Source organism: Castanea sativa, chromosome 2 (genome assembly GCF_040712315.1).
Source record: "Castanea sativa cultivar Marrone di Chiusa Pesio chromosome 2, ASM4071231v1".
NCBI lineage: Eukaryota > Viridiplantae > Streptophyta > Magnoliopsida > Fagales > Fagaceae > Castanea > Castanea sativa.
Genome location: NC_134014.1, coordinates 6,292,228 through 6,313,412, shown reverse-complemented (window position 1 = coordinate 6,313,412; position 21,185 = coordinate 6,292,228). Strand labels below are relative to the sequence as shown.

The window sequence follows — 21,185 nt, the reverse complement described above, 5'->3', positions numbered from 1 at the left end:
ATGTTGGAAACATAATTATGACATGACCACAAACATAACTCAATAAAAATGTAATAACGATAAATACTATGATTCAAATTTTAAATATTGTATATATATAGATAAGAACGGCAACAAAATGGGATAGAGTTGAATCAAGGATGGCCTATCCCTGATGAGAGAAGTTGGAGGTATTTTACCATCCTTGATCAGGAGTCTTTGGTATTAATAAGATAAAAATGATGAGAAATGGAACGAGTAACTATAAGAGTATTTAAGAGCAGAAGAAACTAAGCATTTTGGGATGATAATAGAATATACATAAAAATAAAAGGGTAAGGTGAATTTTTTTAATTAAAAAAAAAAAACAAAACAAAGTAACTTGTGAGCTTGACACGCTGTACAACGTGGGGCCTTATCCCATAAACCTTAAAACCACTCATCTCTCCAACAAACTACAAACTACAAACTACGAAGTACAAACAAACCTCCACGTTTGCTTATGCTTCTGCTTCTGTGATTCTCATTGTCTGTCTCTGTCAATGGCCTCAGTCGCTATCCGAAGCCGTAGTATTACTACTAGTAGCCAAAACACCAAGCGCTTTCTCTCACTCCTAAACCACTCTTCTTCTCGTCCACTCGGATCCACCCATTTCTCTTTACTCGACTCCTCGTTTGGAAATGCCACCGATTGCTTCCTGTCGTTTTGCCGCTCCATGGCCACATTTACTCGAACGTAAGTCCGATCACTGTTGTTGGGGGGTTTTGGTTTTGTGGGTTTTGTTTGTTTTGGTGTTATTGTAAATGGGTTTTGGAAAAGCTTGAAGTTTTTGCTGCATTGGTTTTGGGTTCGTGTTGGATCGAGTTCTAGTTAATGCAATGCATGAGTGTTTGCCTCTCTGCTTGGTTGATAAATAAAATGCTGATCAAGTGGAATGGAATATGTATATATATACATATATGTGTGTGTGTGTAAAACAATGAATTTGATTTACTATCGTTGTTATTGTTGTTGTTTTATGGTTGTTGAGATGAAGGGTTGTCTTGGTTAGTTTAGAGAGAGAGAGAGAGACAGAGAGAACACTCAGTAAAAATAATAAAGCTGGCTGTGATTATATACTAGCCAACTGTGAAATGATGAGAAGATAATTGGTGAAATGATTAAATTGGGATGCATTTTAGTGTTTTGTTCATCATCTATAGTTCAGATTATGTGTTCTGCCTCTTATAAATGAGTCAATAGACATTTAACCTATATGTGGAAGCTCTGTGTTGCTCCTTTCTTGATTTTTCATTGCAATTCTGCTACTAATCATTCTCATTATAATTTTGCTTTCCTTGATATTGTTGTTACAGAAAGCCCCACATAAATGTGGGGACCATCGGGCATGTAGATCATGGAAAAACAACATTGACAGCTGCAATTACAAAGGTTTAGATAACTTTTTATATGATTGATCACTTTAATGATCATAAATTTTTCTCGTTTTCATGTTTCAAAGAATATAACTGATAGAATTACCAAATTTTGGGGTACTAAAATTAGATTGACATTATAAAATAGGTGCTAGCCGAAGAAGGCAAAGCCAAGGCTATTGCCTTTGATCAGATTGACAAGGCTCCTGAGGAGAAGAAGAGAGGAATAACTATTGCTACTGTAAGGATATAGTTTGCTACTCTGTTATTCTTATTATTTATTAGTTCTTGACATGCCCTATTTGCTGTAATTATAAGATATAGTTTGGATTTTCTTTGTCTCTTTTCTTGTTTCCTCTGTTGTACATGTTTTTCATGATGTTTGTGTAACTTATCCTGGGTTTTATCTTGATCTTGTAGGCCCATGTGGAGTATGAGACTGCTAAGCGACACTATGCCCATGTTGATTGTCCAGGACATGCAGATTATGTTAAAGTAAGCCTTGAGAAATACATCGGTCTTGTTAACGCATTTTCCTATTTGAAGTTGGAAGCTTTGTGCATTAAATGCTTTAAGATAGAACATAGCCAATTCTTAGTCCAAGTTCTGACTTCTGGGAGTAAAGTGAGAGGGGTCTTATTGATATGAATTCAAAAAGAAATCTGTATCAATAGCAATTTCTGAACAATATGTTGAGTAATGGAATTCTAATGAATTATCACTCTTCTTCTAATGTGTTGAGTGATGGCATTCTAATGAACAATGTGTTGTATTAACTGAGTTTGTTACAGTCATATGATTTAGGGTTAGTTTGTCATTTTTCTTTCCTTTTCCCCTGTTTTCTCATGGTAATTTAATACATTAAATATGATCTAGATAAGTTGTAATGTTGATACTTGATAGGTGTATCTTTTACACTCAATAAACTAATTATCACTTAGGAAAGTAGTTAAGGAGACAAGAAGGGGAAGTCTGTAATTAACTTGAACATAAGTTTGGACAAGGCCAAAAGGTTGAATTTTAAAGCAACTAACATAAATGTTTCCTATGCGAGTCAAAAGCCTAGCTGCTGTTTCTTGCAGTATTCATTCCCTTGTTTTTTGTTTCACTAATGGATTTTGCTAAATGCAGAACATGATCACTGGAGCCGCTCAAATGGATGGGGGCATTCTGGTGGTATCTGCTCCTGACGGGCCCATGCCACAGACGAAGGAACATATTCTGCTTGCTCGTCAGGTGCTTAATTTAGTCAATTAATTTGTACAGCTCCTCAGTGATTATTACAACTTGTTTATGGGGCTATCATCTTTAAATGGTTCGTTTGTTTTTATGGCTCAGGTTGGTGTGCCATCGTTGGTGTGCTTTCTCAATAAAGTGGATGCTGTGGATGATCTGGAGTTGCTTGAAATTGTGGAAATGGAGCTTCGTGGTATGATAGATCTTATACTTTGGTGTGCTTTTAACACTTGTAAATTATAATGCTTTTTGAATTTAGATTTTCTAGTTTTGTACTTCTGCTTACTTATGGTAGATATTGAATTAATTGTTTCTGTTCACATGGACAAACAAATTTTGCAGAGCTGCTCAACTTCTACAAATTTCCTGGGGATGAAATCCCAATTGTCCGAGGTTCAGCTTTGTCTGCCTTACAGGGTACAAATGAAGAACTCGGGAAGAAGGCTATTCTAAAACTGATGGATGCTGTGGATCAATACATAGCTGATCCTGTGCGCCAGCTTGACAAGCCTTTCTTAATGCCAATAGAAGATGTGTTTTCGATTCAGGTAAGCGAACATGCATACCAACATTGGTGGTAAAATCAATTATGGATGACATATTGCTCCATTGCATTGAGACTTTTCAGCAATTTCTTGCTGTTCATGCTTTTTTGAAGAAGAAGATGAAGAGGAGGGAAGGGGGGGGGTTGGGTGGGGGAGTGTTAACTCTGTTTTCTCTATTTCGGCATGCATAATTAAATGTGGCAAAATAATTTGAAATAACTATTGAGTTGAATATCTCTTGTTATGGAGTCTTAAGATGTTATTTTCATTCTAGAGAATGACTGTTGGTTCCTCTGTTGAAAATTTTACTAGCCTTTCCTTTCTAAACTTGTGGCCAAGATTATAACAATGGTTAGATACCAAGAAAATTTTCTATTACATTTCTCTGTATTCCTGTGCGTAATCATATTTTATTAATCAAAAACAGGCCCAGGCACCTAAGTTGTGACTTGTGATATTTTTTGGTTTATGTGACTGTGTTTGTAGGGACGTGGGACTGTTGTAACTGGTCGTGTTGAACAAGGTACCATCAAAGTTGGTGAGGAGGTTGAAGTAATGGGTTTGATGCAGGTATATATCTAGATTAAAGTTGAACTATATTTAATGATACCACTGTCTCATTGGCTTCTCTTGAACATTATGAGTTTATCATGTTTTTGACTCGTTTTTGCCTTTCTTAATTTATAGGGTGGACCTTTGAAGACTACAGTGACTGGTGTGGAGATGTTCAAGAAGATCTTAGATCATGGGCAGGTAATTAACCGGCTTTACATCACTTGTACTGTACTGCACTGCTGATTGTTAAATTAATTGTGTTCTTTTTTAGGCTGGTGACAATGTGGGTCTTCTTCTGCGTGGTTTAAAACGTGATGATGTACAACGAGGGATGGTGAGTAATACTATCTGAGGTATAGATTAACAATTGTGAATTTGTAATAGTTACAAATCAAGATCAGATGGAATCTAGGTTTTGTAGAATGACTTAATCTGGATATGTGATATTTTAGTGAATAATATTTATGTATATCAATAAGAAACTGATAATGAAAAAGTCTATCTAGAAACACTATAAAGGTGTGCTTCAGCATTTTGTATCCATAGCTTTATATTTATGATTCTCATGGGTTTAATGTCATGGTCTTTTGCCCCTCTTTTTTATCTTTTTTTTGTTATTTTTAAATTCTATTTGTTTTTTACAGGTAATCTCCAAACCTGGTGCGGTGAAAACATATAAGAAGTTTGAGGCAGAGATTTATGTCCTAACAAAAGATGAAGGTGGCCGTCATACTGCTTTCTTCTCAAATTATAAGCCCCAGTTTTACATGAGGACTGCAGATATAACTGGGAAGGTGGAACTACCTGAAAGTGTAAAGATGGTGATGCCTGGTGATAATGTGACTGCAACTTTTGAACTAATAGCACCAGTTCCTCTTGAAGCAGGTTAGATTGACTCTTAAATATATTTTTTTATTAAAAAAAATCAGATTAATATGAGCCACAATTAAAATTATTCAAATTTCTAAATCCAAGAAGTAAAAATCTACCAAAAGTCATTTTTTAGTTACTAATTTATCTTGTGTTGAACTCAGATTTTAACTATAAAATTGGATCTATTCTTTACTAAATTTCTTTTCTTGGAATAATTTGTATCAGCATAATTTTTATGTAAAGATTGCATTTTCATTTCTTTAATTAGTAATTACAACCTGTGTGCCTTATAATCAACAAATCATATGATTCAATCAAGTGGAAGTTTTTGGCTGCTGGATAAAGGATGCTTCTTCGGAATCTATTTGTACCTAGTGCTTAGTTTTAAAATGGTTTTCACTTGGTCATGAATAAGCATTTACACCTTGGTCATTGATTTGATTAACTTGATTTCAGAAGGTAACTGATTCTATTAAGTCTGTGTGATCAAGAAGACTAATAATCTAATGCGGGTGTGTATGGAAGCCATTTTTGTGTTCTGATGGATCCATTTGGGTGCAAGGAAATCTTATGCTTCCTTTTTATTTTATTTTATGTATAGGTAATAATATAGCGGTTTTGACATGGCCTAATGGCTAAGGGCATTGTATGAAAGTGATGTTGAATTTGACTTGATGGTTGCTTATTGGAAAATCTCTAATGATCTTTTCTGGATTTTCTAAAGTTACTACCTGGAAAGAAATCCTATGTATATGGTGTAATAATTTTAATTTAATTTAATTCATGCTTTTCCATTATGGCATCTTTACAAATCCAGAATCTGATATTGTGGAAGTTTTTAACATATGGCTGTTTGTTTGTTGGTTTAACAGGACAAAGATTTGCTTTGAGAGAAGGTGGTAGAACAGTTGGTGCAGGGGTTGTCTCAAAAGTAATTGGCTGAGAGGGCAGTACACTTCCTGTTGAATTTTTTGTGTCCTCTCATTTGTGGAAAGGTGTTAATAGAGAATGAGGGTGCACTTCGAGTGATAATTGCTGACTTGTTAATAGCATTTACTTTATTGCTTATTCTTTGACATTTACAGTGAAAATAAATTGGATATTAGATTGGAAATTTCTTGGAAGTGCAACTTATCCAAAGATATTCTTGTTCACTTTAGTAGTAATTTTTCTGTTCAAATTTGAATAAAAAATAATGTTATCTCTATTTGTCATATGTAGCTTTTGTATTTATAATTTGATGCTCATTTATAACTACTAGTAAGTTTCCCGTGCGATGCACGAATACTGTTGTAATGTTTTATGTAAATTTATTTTTGGAAAATATTAGACATATATTATAGCATATTTATTATAAAACTTTGTTAGTAATGAGTTCAACATAAAAAGTAACAATTATAAATTGCTCACATATATCTATTATAATTATTTTGTTCAAGTAATGAGTAATAATTAAAACCACTTGGAGTAATATTGTATAATAAAAGTTGATAAAGGCATATTAATTCATTCTATATTATTGATTTTTATTATATGATGTAATAAAAAGCTTTATTACGAAATCTTTTTTTTTTTTTTTTGTTTCTTCAATCTTTGTTATTAAGGTATGGTGATGCTTGTTATCATCGTCAATTTCTCTATCTTCAACGTTTGAAGTTTAGTTTGTCCATATTTGTTCAATTTTTGAGCTTTCATCATTTTTTTTTCCTTTTGTTGCATCATTTGTGTTGATCACTAATGAATTAGCATCGAGAGATTCTTAATTGGATCTTACAAAGTTTGGACCTTGTCGCTAAGATTTTTCATAGTATTTGCATTTATATTAAATTTCAATGATGTTATAGTTTTTTGTAAATATTTTTATTTTTTCTTTTTGTTAATTTTGGAATAGTGCAGCAAAAAGAATTAATATAGCATATTGAATTGTGTATTTTTTTTTTCTTCCATTCCTTTTTATAATTTGAAAGTGCATCAAAAATCTTAGCAACTATGTAATTTTCAAAACCACCCTTTAGATTGAATTCATTCAAATGAAGTAGAGAAATCCATTTTTTTCCTACTTTTTTTTTTCAAATCACGTGGAATTCGTTCTCCAATATCAATATTTTTACAATAATTTAAATAACTTGTACCTCAGTTTATTTTTCAGCAAAATATCTTGTAGATTCAATTAGGATTTTCTCGGCATCTCAGTCAAATATCACAAAATTTGTTTTGATAATTCATCAAAAACTTCAATTTGAATCATGTATCTGAAGTAGTTTGCAATTGTATATATATATAGTAGTTATAGTGAGATAAATATATTATAAATATTTGGAGGGTATGTAGTTAATGTGAGTACCTCTAACTTTGGAATAGAAAGATTTATTTTTGTTTCACATTTTGCATACCAAAATGATTTTGTTTGTGGTTTGACATTACTTTCACCAAGAACGCATAAAATGTAATACCAACCTATTGTTGTATCAATATTACTTATTATTGCAATACCCTAGCAGTTTACATCTTGCAATGAACTTTGAAATTAACATGTATTATTTTTTTAATGTAAATAATATGATGTATGATTTTTTTCCCCTGTAAATGATGAGTATAAATTGAAATGATTAACAAACCTGTTTCGTAGGATCTCATTCAATGCATATTACCTTTACTATTGTCTTCATAATATTTAAAGATAAATCATTCTATGAAATTTTTTTTGCATGTATTTGTGGTATTTCTAGTATAGGATCATGTTTTTTACCATTCCTATCATTGATTTTTTTAAAGAAAATATTGAGTTAATAGCATTTTGTGAGATAGTATATGATATTTATTAAACTTTTTTGTTATTATAAATTTTAGAAATATGCACTTGTCAATTATTTCAGCAACCTCAAGGATCTTAAGATTTATATATATTTTTGTTGCACTGGTCGATGATAGAGAATTTGCTTGCATAAATTGCATAGAACATTATTAATAGACAATCGCATATTGAATTGAAATTGGGGAAAAATGAAGACATGATTTCATGAAGATGAGATTTTCTAGAAGTATCACCTATACGTGGGGGAGGAAGAAGAGAGTTTGTAAGAGGGTAAGAGTTTTTGCTTTGATTTACACGTGAGAAGGGTCAAACTTGGATCATAATATGTAATGTAAGAACTGGCTTGAGTTTTTCATAAGGTTTGGTCTACTTTTAAAAAGGTAGTTTATTTTATAGTGAAGTAATTTGGTCTAATGGGTCTAATTGTCAAGAACAACCTATATTTTATATAATAGTAAAAAGAAGTTACTATGATCTATTAGATAACAGTAAAAAAACTTAATAAAAAGAGGTAAAAAATACTAAATTTGTATAATAGTAAAAATAAATTACTATGATGTATTGGGTAACGGTTAAAAAAGTTAATGAAAAAAGGTAAAAATGTTAAATGCAATATTAGAATGCCACGTGGCAACACAGTAAAAAAAAGTTATTATGATCTATTGGATAACAGTAAAAAAAACATAATAAAAAGAGGTAAAAAATGTTAAATTTATATAATAGTAAAAATGAGTTACTATGATATATTGGGTAACGGTTAAAATAACTTAACGAAAAAAGGTAAAAAAATGTTAAATGTAATATTAGAGTGCCACATGGTAGGACCTCATGCACTCTCACATGAGGTCTCTGCTTTTATATATATATTGATGAGGTACAGTGCTAATTTATCTTTCTGCGTTAACTGCTATCTTTGATTGGTTTCTCCACACTGGTGGACAGAAGTTTATGGTAAACAGGAGAGTGATAATTGATAAAGGATACATGCCCTTGTGGTATCAAAAAATATATTCTGGTTCTATTCTGTGCCAAAGAAGGGGAAATCCTAATGTCTTTTTTGGTCTTGTTTGGATCAGACTGGCATTTGAATTCATTAAGTTATATTAACAGTCTGGAACAGAAAATTCCAATAATATGGTAACCAATTTCAATTTTCAACCAATAGAAGATTCAATAAATTAAATAATTGAATTGTCATAAATTAAAAAATTACATCTGCTTCCTTATTACATAGATAAAAAGAATCTCCCGCAATTTTATGTGCCCATATTTACAATATATTTTTTTTTATATGTTCAATTTAAAATGGTGTATTGAGCGATTGATCCAGTATCTGTGAGATTTTACTCATCTGCCAATAGCTTCAAAGCAATTTCAGCCAGTGAGTGGATTGTAGTGCTGTGCCGGCTAAGTCCAACTGTCCCAGAGAAAATATTGAAGCTTTCAAGCTCTGCCGTAGTCTCCAAGACATTCTCTAGCACCATCTCCATCTCCAGATCCTTGAATATACATACATTTGTTGCCTTGTCTCTCATCATCCATATCACCAACTCAATGGCAAACCTCCTTATTCTTGGAGTTTTGATTGGTGGATATTGGTGCTTTTTCAGAATCTGGACTAATTTACTAGCCAATGCAGCCTCAGTAATTCCAGCTTTGTCAAACATGATTCTTGCCTCCTCAGAAGTCATGAATTTAAAAACATGTGCTCCTAGTCCAACCATCACTTCTTGTAGTTTGTTCTCTTCTAACATGATTGCTTGAAGCACCTGCAATAGGAGGGTAAGGGGTTAAATATAGTCACAACATTTATCATCATTTTAGTGTTGATAATTGAACACGAAAGCTTGTATATGTAAGGAAAAAGAAAATGTAGGATATCATAGTTATTGTAAAAGGCACTTACTGTTGGTGCTGCAACTTTTACTCCCTTCAGCTGGTTGAAGTAATCTCCACCACTGAAGGTGCACAAGTTTCTTAAAATTCTTGCAGCACTTTCACGAAGCAATGGAACTTCCAATGCTCCTATGAGCCTTTCTAGTACATGCAGTTTCAAAATATGATAACAGTTACTTCTGCTTTCTAAAGCCAGCATTGTCAGTGCTTCTCCTGCAGCGATTCTTACATGAATCTGACTCTCTGGCACTTCCTCTTTGAAGAAAATGTTGAACAACTCCTTCATAACTCCACCTGTGCCCCCAATCCTCTGTGTCCCATCCTCTTCCAGGGCAAGACTTGTTAAAATATCTATTCCAAGTTTTTGCAGCATTGGGTATTGCCCTCCATACCGTAAAATATCTCTGATGTTGCTGATGGTGAAAACTATCTCAGAAATTTCTTTTCGGAGATGTCTCCCTGTAGAGCCAGTTGTGCTTGCCAGCATCTTCACCAATTGCAGGGATCGTTTCACTGTCAGAATCTGAGAAGCTGCAACATTTTCATCCTTCAACAACCTCTCCCCAGCATGGGTGAAATCTATGATTTTTGGTAGGAGGCCTCTTGTATTTCCAATCTTTCCACAGTTATCATGGTTGCGTGCAAGTTTCTTCAGGATAAGAAGTCCTAAATGATTAAATGTCCAGAATCCGTAATTTGCGTGGTCAAAGATGATATTCTTTTCACCAATTTCGTCGGCTGCACCACTGTTGCTTCTGTTGGTTTGGAGTAGAGATGATATTGATTCCATAGCACCAGGAATGCCAGCAACCCGGAGGGAGTTTTGCTTTTTGCCAGCTAGTTTTGACAATATTTCTGCAGCTGATCGCCTGATCTCTTCATCTTGTGGGTCTGTCCAATTCAACATCTCAACTAATCTCTCTATCACTGATATATTTATCCCTATTTTTTGAAGGGTGTCACTTGAAAACCGCACATGCATTGCAAATTGTCGAAGAATTCTAACTCCAATTAGTTGCTCATCAGGGGAAGTTGAATCCAAGAGACCCATAGCAAAAGTAACCATATCCATTTTCAAGCCATCAAAAATGCTTTCACTTATACATCTTGAATAGGCATCATAGAAGAATCTTCTGATTGAAACCATACCTGAAGGTCCAAACTCGCATTCCTTATTCACTTCATCCAAAAGTTTTTGGTAGATCACCTTCCACTCCCAGTAAGCTTTCTCCGTTAGAAACATCAATGCTTCTGCTAATGCCAAGGCATAGAAAATATTCAGAGCAGATTCCCGATTCATGTTGTCAGTGTCTCCTTTTTCTACCTGCCCGTAGTTATGCTTGATGAGCTTCATCAATGAGAGGACCACACAGGCTAATGCAGATATGATTTGGAGCCAATGGAGAATCTTGCTGACATTTCTTGAGAGGAAAACCCATTGACTAAATGGAAGAAGAGGAACATCTGAGCTTTTCCATGTCCGAGTTGGCATTCTGTGGTGATCTTCGAATCGAGGACTAGCTGCATCAATTGTCCTGGTTAATTCTCTAGTATGTTGACTTGGTTTCCGCACTGCAAGAATTGGCCGGAAAAATGCTTTTACAGTTCGAATGAGGAAGTGTGAGCTGGACCTCAATGCTCGGAAGCTGTTGATTCCAGCATCAGCAATTGACCATGTGGCTTGGTGTTGCCACTCAAGTTCATGGCTCCTGCTGAATATTCGAGTCCCCTCGATCAACAAGATGATTGTAATGAACCAGAAGTCGGTTTTATCCAATTTGATGGCAAAACCACCTAGAAGAACAACAGTTGCCCAGATGAAACCAAGAGTTCCTAGGCCTGTAGCTGCTTTCTCAAGAACTGCAAGCTGTAGAGCAAAGAGGGTAAGCTTCTTTTCGGGTGCACGAATTGCTGGTGTTGTTGTGGGAGAAATAGAATCTGCATTACTACTCTCTCTCTTCTCAATACCCCCCTGAGGTTCAAAAATTGTGGCACCTGAACTGAATGTTTCACTGAGATTTTGAAGCTCAGAAATCTTCAGATGAATGCTTCCTTCTTCTGTAGATATCCTATGATCCATCAAATCGGAATATGGATTTATCTTTCTATAAGATCGACTGGGTTCAACCTCAAAAGAGGTATATGGTAGTTGTTGGCTAAGAAGGTCTAGAGGGACTCTGATTGGTTTGATTGTATAACCTCAAAAAAGATGCCTGGTAGTTGTTGGCTATGATTCTATGAAGTCCTTGTCCTAGAGAGGACTTTTGGGTTTAAGGGTCTTGTTGGTTTGAGTTGTACTGAAAGGAATGTAGAAGTGGTATTTATAATGATAAGGATTTAACTGAACTTGGGGAGCACGTTTGTATTCTGTGGAAATGAAGAGGAAAGAGTAACTTAAAGTTGCTTCTTTTTGCTCTCAATTTTTTCTCAGAAGTTGGTTATGTTTTTTGTTGGCAACACCGCCCAAGATTTAGGCAAGGATTCTCTGAATTCAGTCATATTATAATAGTTCAATGTCTTAACCAAAGGTACAATTCAAAAGCTTCTTATTTAATTACCTAAAAAAGTTAAAAGCTTTATCCAGAAAAAAAAAAAGAAAAAAGAAAAAGTTAAAAGCTTTTATATTCGTTCTTCCTCACTTTATGGACACAATCATCATGGTAGGTGTATGAATTATAAAGTATGAAACCAAGATATTGCTTGCTCCGTCATGGCCTTGACTCTTTCTATATTTCTTCTTTATTTTTTGGCTATGCTACGGTTTGAATCTTGCTTAAAATATTTTATGTTTTTGAATTAGCAATTAATCTAATATAATACCAAGTCATACAGCAACTAAACCAGTTGGATGATTTGCCAGCTAAAGACTCATATTAAAGAAGGATTAATGATTGGAATCCGAGACACCTATGTTATCAATAATAACTATATGATGCTCTTCCCTAATATGATTTATTAATATAAAAATTGATACGTGTAAGGGCCTTATAAGTAGGATGATTTTTGCTTTGTTTTCGAAATAGTATAAAAACAATTTTCAAAATATTGAACTTGAAATTAGTTTTCAGATAATAATTTTTATATTATACGTGTTTGACTCCCACTTTTAAGAACAATTTTCAAAATACTAAAAATAAAAAATAATTTTTTGGGAGATCATTTCTATTTTTGAGATTTTTTATGAAAAAAATATTTATAAAAAGTAACGTATAAAATCTGTAGATTACTTTTTTTTTTTTTTTTTGTGGATAATGATAAGGGAATAGAACTCATCATGTATTTTTTTTATGACAAGTTTCAATTTTTTTTTTATACAAGATAAAAATTCTATTCTAGCATAATCTAAGTATATATGTGTGTAAAGTTTCCTTCTAGAGACTTAAACCCCGACTTTTGTCCCCCCACATCTCACAAGTACTTATACTTGTGAAGTGACTATTGCACCAATGGTGTACAGTGGTGATAAGTTTCAAATTTGAAGTGTGGGAATTCTTTTTGTAATAAAGATAAGTTTCTTAATTTAAGAGATAAAAAAGTTTGGACAAATATGTGGGATCCAGTATGTTCAATTTATTTACAACTATGTCATTATAAACATTTTTCGTATCCTGAAAATACCCCCTTAGCCGGTTTCAAAATCTTGTTCTAAAGCAGGAAAATAGGATACAGTTTTTTGAAAATTGTATTTAGAAAATATTAGCCAAATAATAAATTCAAATATGATACCCACCATTTTATGGATTGCAAAACATGCCCTAACATGTGAAGTAAAATGGAAAATCCAATTAGTGGTTTGCCTAATCTTTGTATGTATTTCAAAATATTTATATGAAAAAAATTAGCTATAAAATTGGTTGTAATATTAGATTATAACCTTACTCAATACTATTTATTTTTTATTGGAGGTGAATTTTGACAAATGCACATTCTTATATCTTCCAAACTTGCAAAATTTCTAGAAAATTAACTCATCAATAAATAGTTTAAATTGCAAGTTTTTGTAGTTTAAAATTATGCATAAAATATAATCTTATAAATCATATAGTAAATAATATCCGATTGGCATAAAATTTGTCATTTATATTAAAAGCGTAAGGATTATGCAATTCAGCAATTAGATTTTTGAAATATATAATAATGTTAATCATATTGAGTAAGGTTGTAGCCAATACATATAAGGTCCGTTTGGATGACATGATTTGGGCATTTAAATTTAGACTTAAGCGATTAAAATACAAATATCTTGTTTGTACGGTTTAAAAAAGTCGAGGATTTGGATTTGACAAATCCAATAAGAATTTTAAAATTTTAAAATCATTGAATTTAAAATAACACCTAAAATTAATAGAAAAAATTTCAAATCTATTAATTTAAAATCTATATCCAAATTCAAGGCCAAGTTTTCAAGAGTAAATTCCTCGTTTTGGTTTTTATTGTCGCTACGTTATTAAAGTCTAATAATGTGTGATTGTGGCAAATAGTTGGTTTCAGCTTTAGCTTGTACAAATGGGTCACAGGGAAAGAAGAGTCATCTTGTGTCAAGTTAAAGGCTCTAATGGTCCCATGTCCCTATTATTTATTTCTTTAACTACACGAAATTAATTCCCATCTAACTAACTCATTGGCAATTTATGTGCTCAAGTTCTAGATAGCTCAAAAAATATATTTATTTTTTAAAGTTCTAGATAGCTCTCAATGGCTAAAAAGCAATCAGAATATACAGTCATCAGCCATATTTGTGACCCCAAAGAGACCCGTGGCTTCTTGGCAATTGCTTTGCGTTGCTCTTGCGTGTTGTCTTTACGATCAGCAATTGCTTTATCTCCTATTACTGATTTGAGAAAGTTTCTTTGCCATATTGGCTGCTGAATAGTGCCTTGGGATTTGGAATCTTGGATATCAAGTAGATTAAAGAGACATGCATTCCAATCAATGTTCTGGATTTTCTTGACTTAATTGCATTGGCTGGGTCTTCATATTTGACAAATTGCACTTGATTGAACCTTTGTTTTGACAATCAGCATACTCTATTATATTAACTTTTGACTTTGTGTATTCAAAATGGAATTTCATTTTTTTACTAGGTGTGTGTGTGAACATATAAAGAGAGAGTTTGGAAATATGTGGAGAGAGAGAGACGTAACATGTCATTGACAGGTTGTTAATAAATGGATAATTTGGTATGCCAAATGCATATTACAACAGATACTTTCAAGGGAGGAGAGACTAGGACCTCTCGATTAGTACATCCACTCATATACATATTTTTAGTTTTTAAACAACATTACACGTATTTCTACACATATTTTCAAATACATATTTTTAATTTTTAAACAACATTACACGTATTTCTACGCATGTTTTCAAATACATATTTTCAATTTTTAAGTGCATGTACCAAACACCCCTTAAATTCTCTTCACATTTTGGGACATCTAATGAACTAAATGAAGACATTGACCTAAAAAAAAAAAAAAAATCTTGGGTTGTTATAATTGGTATAAAGTTTCAGAAATTAGGCCAGGCACGAAAAGTCGAAAACTGCTAAAACGTTCATGCACCACGAATGGTCTTGCTCCAGGTGCTTTTGTAACAAACTGAAAGGCAAGAAAACAACTGGAAAAAGGGCCTCTCGCACATTTCAGATATCGTAGGGACCTTCAAATAGGTGCAATATCACATTGTCACATTTGTCTTGCACCTTTCAAAAGGTTTTGCTCCCACTTGTGTACTTTTCCCAGATTTGAAACTGAAACTTTCCGCTTCTTTCATTCTCAATAAATGGAATTTCCCATGGCTATATCCTATACTGCCATGTAAACAAGGAACCTGATTGAAGATTTTTAAGTATGAAGTTCCAAAACTGAATTAACTCAATCCTTTGTTAGCTACACAAATGGCATAAAAATTAATATAAATCTCCTGATTGTGCTCCATCTATTTCTCTTCTCCCATATTTAGCTTATTCTCTGAGACTTGCAAAGGTTTCATCCTAAGCATTGCCTTGCAAAAGTCCACATTCGCCAACAAACCAAATAATTTAAATTAAGTTAATCGTGCATGTCAACCATTGAAAGAGCTGAGTTTACAAAGTAACTCCATCACCTACAAGAAAAAAGACGTGTAAAGTTAAGAAAAATATCCTTGAAAAGTAGAAAACTAATAACTGGCAAATGTCGATATAAGTCATGAAATGATGAACTTTAACCAGTAATGACCTCAAACGTGTCATAACATGAGAATTACCTCCATAGGGCCATACCCCTAACATCATGTAATCACTGTTTGCGCAAGCCACACAACATGAAATACCATGCATGCCAGTGGTTCCACATTTGCAGAAGACAATGGGAGCCTAACCTTGGTAGCCTTTCAAATGTAAAGCCGACATGTATGGTTTAATGCATTCATTATTCCCATTTATTTAGGACCATTGGATGTAAAGCATTTAGACCATCAGACCATAGTAGGTACTTCTATAAAATGGTGACCTCGTTTTTCCAAAGCAAAACGGAATTTGTGGAGAGGGTAGGAGAGTATGAAAAATGTGTTTTTGATTAGTAAAAAGAAAATAATAAGGTTCTGGCGCTGCCCAGACTCAAACCGGAGACCTTCAGTGTGTTCGACAAAAGAGTATGAAAAACGTGTATTTATCATGTTAACAAGAGAGTTCAACCCTTTCCATCTTCTCTCTAAGCTTTCTTTTTCATACTCAAGCTGACTTGGTCAAATCTAAAGCAGGGAAAACTGATTAAGGACACACAGTTTGGGCATGGAAAACTTCAAGGCTGTAAAATAAGGAACATTTTGCAGATACATAAACACAACATAAAAACTGGGAATTGATCAGACTCTCAATCAATTCATCAATTTCTTAATACTCTAAACCTTTTCGCTTTAAGAAGAACAAAAAAGATGATGACCCTTGAAGAATTGAGGAACCATTCTATCGCCCTCAACAAATCCAGGGTAAGATCAGAGCTGTGAGTGAAAATACATTGTGGTGCTGTATCTTAAATTGTTAGGATCTGGGACTTCAAGTTTATTATGAGGTGGTTCTCTTTGGAGAGGACGCTATAAGGACCTTGTCTTTCTGCTTGTATTGTGACTTTTCTGGTCTTGTACCAAAGGTCACCAGCAGGAAAGGTTCAGAATGTGAAAAAGGATATCAAGTCTAGGGTGAAAAGTTAACGCAGGAGCTATGAGGAATTCCTCAATTGTATCTTAGCATGATGGTAAAGAACAATTATCATGAAGCGGACACTATTAGTTCAAATCCTATCATTATCTATCCTAAAAAAGTATACTAAAAAATGCCTGCACTCGGCTAAAGCAGTTGTTCTGCCAAAATCAATCATACCCCTTATCAACAGTGACATCACTTCGTTGCCAATGGTCTTTGGACAAACACAGACACAAATGATCAGTGAAAGGCAAAATAATGGGTTCAATCCTACGTAAAGGCATAAGTTTTGCATATACCTACACGCACACACCAAAAATTGCTATGTTCTCGATGCCTACTTGAGCTGTTACCATATTACTTTGCACCATTCAGCACAAGCAACTACTCACATATTATTCCCATGGTACATTCCAAAACCCTACCAACAAACATTAACACACTTTTTAATATAAATGCAATAGGACTAAAAACCTATGCACAGATTCAATGCCAAATTCTTCATCCAGTGACAAGAGAGTTCATACTCAAACATAAAACATAACATACCGAGCTTGCTTGCTTTCACAGTCAAGCTGACTTAGTTAAACCTAGAGCAGGGCAAAGCAATTAAGGATGCCTGGTTTGGGCATAAAATACTCCAAGGCTGTGAAATAAGGACCACTTTACAGATCCAAAAGCATAACACAACAAGGAATTGGTCATTCTCTCAATCAATTCATCTATTTCTACGTACTCTGAACCTTTGTGCTTTAAGAAGAAGAAAAAAGATGGTGACCCTTGAAGAATTTAGAGACAATTCTCTCGCCCTGAATAAGGTCAGAACTGTGACTGAAAACAAAGATGAGTTTGATACATTGCTGACTGAAAGGATCTTGAAGGAATTCAATTGAATTCAATGCAAAAAAAGCGCATGAGAAAAGACAGTTCTTGATGAAAGGTCTATTGCAAATTTGGACAGTGTGAAGGCTCTTTATGCTCGTAACAAGGGGTAAAATGAGAATAATAGCATGTCCAAACCCAAGACTTCTGGAAATAATGTCTTAAATTGATGAGCAACAGCAGTGTTTCTATAAAATCAACCACAATGACAGCACTCACATATGATAGTATTACAAACCTTTGGACTGTGACTTGCTGGCCTATCTCAAACAGCTCAGTTATAATAGTACTAGCAACCAAATGCATGTAGTTGGTTAGGTTTGTCTATTAACGGTTACCTAACAACTTTCATTTTATACACTCGAATCTGATTCTCACAGCAAATTTTTTTAACTTTCCATCTTTTTTCTTTTTTGATAAGTAATTTTTGGCCCAAATGGGAGACTTGGAGAGGAAAGAAAAGATTCGAACAAGTGATGTTTACTTCACGAGGCATAGCTGATTCTGTTACCCTTTGGGGTTAGAAATTTTAACTTTCCTAATATAATTAATAAATACAAGGAAAACGTCTATCTACGGTACATGAAAAAAAGTACTCAAACTCCATAGCCTCAGAAGTACACTAAAAAAAATGCCTGCACCCAGCCAAAATCAACCATAAGCCTCATCAATAGTAATCACTTCATTGCCGATGGTCTTTGGACCAATGCAGACACAAGCAAGCAATGAAACACAAAATCTTGGGTCCAGTCCTTCGTAAAAACATAAGCTTTGCATTTACCTACACACACACACACAAATCACTTTTGTTACTCTATTTTTTTGCAGTTTGCAGCATCCAACACCAAAAAACTAACCATGTATTATTCCCATAGTATATTCCAAATTCCAAATTCTCAGAAAAACATTAACTCAAAATTACACACCACCCTAAGACATTTCTTTATTCCACAACAACAGACTTTATCATTTTGCTTCATGAGGTATGGTCCCTAACCAATTTTGGGATGTTATAATTGGTATAAAGTTTCAGAAATTAGGCCAGTCCGAAAAGTTGAAAACTGTTAAAACATTCATGCACCGTGAATTGTCTTGCCCCAGGTGCTTTTGTACCAAACTGAAAGGGTAGAAAACAACTGGAAAAAGGTCTCTTGCACATTTCAGATATCGTAGGAACCTTCAAATAGATGCAATATCACATTGTCACATTGTTCTTGCACCTTTCAAAAGGTTTTCTCCCACTTGTACTTTTCCTAGATTTGTAACTGAAACTTTTCACTTCTTTCATTCTCAATAAAAAAGAATCTCCCACAACTATATCCTATTTTACCTACACACGCACACACCAAAAATTGCTATGTTCTCAATTCCTGCTTGAGCTGTTACTATATCACTTTGCACCATTCAACACAAAGTTGACCTAAAAAGAGATTAAGGAGAAAGTTTGCAAGTTTTGATATGCACCTACGGTTATCTACCGAGGGAATCTCTGTGTCACCAAATACACTTAAGATCTTAAGTTTGGGGATCCATTGGAAACTACTACAACGTACACACAATCAAGTTGCTACAATGAAAGAAACTACACACTTAATATTCCCATAGTACATTCCAAAACCCTCTCAACAAACATTAACTCAACATCACACACCACCCTAACACACTTTTTAATATAAATGGTATAGGATTTAAAACCTATGGCATATATTCGATCCCAAATTCTTCAATCGATGACAAGAGACTTCATACTCAAACATAAAACATAACATACCGAGCTTGCTTACTTTCATAATCATGCTGACTTAGCCAAACCTAAAGCAGGGCAAAGCAATTAAGAATGCATGGTTTGGGCATTAAAAACTCCAAGGCTGTGAAATAAGGACCGCTTTTCAGATCCAAAAGCACAACAAAACAAAGAGGAATTAGTCATACTCTCAATCAATTCATCTATTTCTATGTACTCTAAAAACTTTTGTGCTTTAAGAAGAACCAAAAAGATGGTGACCCTTTATCAGTTTTGCTTCATAAGGTACGTTCCCTAATCAATAATGCTAAATTAACCATAGCCCTCATCAATAGTGATCACTTCATAGCCAATGGTCTTTGGACCAACGCGAACACAATTGTTTTGTTCTCAATCCCTACTTCCTTAATCTGCTAGTCTACTACTTTGCAATTTGCACTATCCAACACAAAACAACTAACCATATATTATTCCCAATAGCACATTCCAAACATCGACAGAGACTTTATCAGTTAAGTTAACGAAAACCCGACACACACTCAAAACATAAACACACCACATTTTGCTTACCTTTTCTTTTCATTATAGGACGGCATTCCGCTGCCGCACCTTGGCCTTTTCGGCATCGATAATCGCCTCGACCGTCTGCACCGCCTTCTCCAACTCCCCATACTTGTTAACAACCACATAATCGAAGCTCGAGACGTGCTTAACCTCCTCTCTCGCGGTAGCAATCCTGACAAGCAACTCCTCTTTCCTCTCCGTCCTCCTGTCCACCAACCTCTCCACCATCTTCGCCTCGCTCTCCGCCGTCAAGAACACGAACACCGCCTTCTGCCCCAGGACCCGCCGCAGCGTCTCGGCGCCCTGAATATCGACCCTCAGCACGACGTCGTAGCCTTGCCCCATGAGCTCCCTCACCTGCTGCTTCGGAATCCCCTTGTACTCGCCGTACACCAGCGCGTGCTCCAGCAGCTCGTCCTGTTCCACCATCCTCAGAAACTGCTCCTTCGTCACGAAGTAGTAGTCTTTCCCGTCGGTCTCGCCGGGGCGCTTCGCGCGGCTCGTGCAAGTAACGACGAAGTGGAGGTTCCGCCGGAGCTCCGTCAGGCGGTTGATCACGGCGTCCTTGCCGACGCCGCTGGGCCCGCTGATCACGACTATCAGCGGGCTCGGAGTCGGTGCGATAGGGTCGGAGCTGAAATGCGACCCGAGCGAGGTCTCCAGGGCCCGAATCAGGTCGGAGCGGTCGGCCACGTCGGCGGCCGGAATGGACACGGTGCGGGGGCGCGTGGTGTCGGTCGACATTGGCGAGGTTAGGCAGAAAAAATGGAGGGGAGCGTGGGGGATGATGTTTGGGGACAAGGATAGTAATGTCCTGTGTTTGGGAAATGAGGAAAATTTGAAGGGAAAAAAGAGAACTGGAGGGGGAGAGGGGAAAAGGATTTTACGGAACATAGGGAAAAAAAAATTGGTGAAATTGTGAGAGATAGTGTGGTAGCGGTGGGTGGTGGTGTATTTATATAGGGGTCCGTTGGTGGTGTCGGTGCATGGAATTGGAATCGGTAATATGATGGGATTTATGCTATATGGGAAAAAGAAAAAGCTGGAAAAAAGATAAAGGTTTGGGAAAAAGGAAAAGGGAAGTGAGGAATTTGATTTTCCACGGGGATTTTGGCGTGAGAGAGAAGATGGGGTGTTTGGATTTGGAGATAAGCAAATCTGTGGAGTTCGATATGATCGAGGCTGGGGATTTTAATGTTGGTGAAAACGAACGTGGGACTAATGTTGTGTTTGTGGGTGCAGCAGCCCCACTCACTCTGAAGAAGAAAGGAAGGTTCAACTACAATGCTTTGTCAGTGGCAGTGCCAGCTCAGACACTAATAAATATCTGAGAATCAAGTTTGTCAGCAATGCACTTTGTTTGGCGGCTGAGGTGGTCAAAGTCACCGGCACTTAGATTTCAAAGCCTGGGTCTCTGTGTTCATTTTCTTTTTCGTTTGCTGAAGGTCTCTGTGTTAATTGGGTCTGTTAAATTGTTAATACTTCGTTACAACGTTT

The 21,185-nt window shown here is 35.2% G+C and overlaps 3 protein-coding genes across 4 annotated transcripts; 1 reads left to right on the top strand and 2 right to left on the bottom strand.

Annotated features, from left to right (window-relative positions):
* The first annotated feature begins 461 nt into the window (after positions 1–461).
* Positions 462–5,808, top strand: LOC142624476 (elongation factor Tu, mitochondrial-like). Its single transcript, XM_075798047.1, has 12 exons — positions 462–715; positions 1,336–1,411; positions 1,544–1,636; positions 1,816–1,890; positions 2,527–2,631; positions 2,734–2,824; positions 2,974–3,179; positions 3,663–3,746; positions 3,864–3,929; positions 4,003–4,065; positions 4,376–4,616; positions 5,477–5,808. Exons 1-12 carry the CDS (start codon positions 522–524, stop codon positions 5,545–5,547), a joined length of 1,365 nt encoding a protein of 454 aa, XP_075654162.1. The 5' UTR covers positions 462–521; the 3' UTR covers positions 5,548–5,808.
* A 2,780-nt stretch (positions 5,809–8,588) lies between these two features.
* Positions 8,589–11,609, bottom strand: LOC142623532 (uncharacterized). Its single transcript, XM_075796969.1, has 2 exons — positions 9,326–11,609; positions 8,589–9,188 (listed from the first exon to the last, which is right to left on the bottom strand). Exons 1-2 carry the CDS (start codon positions 11,393–11,395, stop codon positions 8,763–8,765), a joined length of 2,496 nt encoding a protein of 831 aa, XP_075653084.1. The 5' UTR covers positions 11,396–11,609; the 3' UTR covers positions 8,589–8,762.
* Positions 11,610–15,148: 3,539 nt separating this feature from the next.
* LOC142624163 (guanylate kinase 3, chloroplastic) lies at positions 15,149–21,085 on the bottom strand. 2 transcript variants are annotated; one of them, XM_075797681.1, is made up of 2 exons: positions 19,695–21,081; positions 15,149–15,420 (listed from the first exon to the last, which is right to left on the bottom strand). In XM_075797681.1, the coding sequence occupies exon 1, from the start codon at positions 20,580–20,582 to the stop codon at positions 19,707–19,709; it is 876 nt and encodes a 291-aa protein (XP_075653796.1). In that variant the 5' UTR covers positions 20,583–21,081; the 3' UTR covers positions 15,149–15,420; positions 19,695–19,706. The 2 variants fall into 2 exon arrangements, with proteins under 2 accessions (XP_075653796.1, XP_075653798.1); XM_075797683.1 differs by lacking the exon at positions 15,149–15,420 and adding an exon at positions 17,413–18,161 and having other exon boundaries at positions 19,695–21,085.
* Positions 21,086–21,185: the final 100 nt, after the last annotated feature.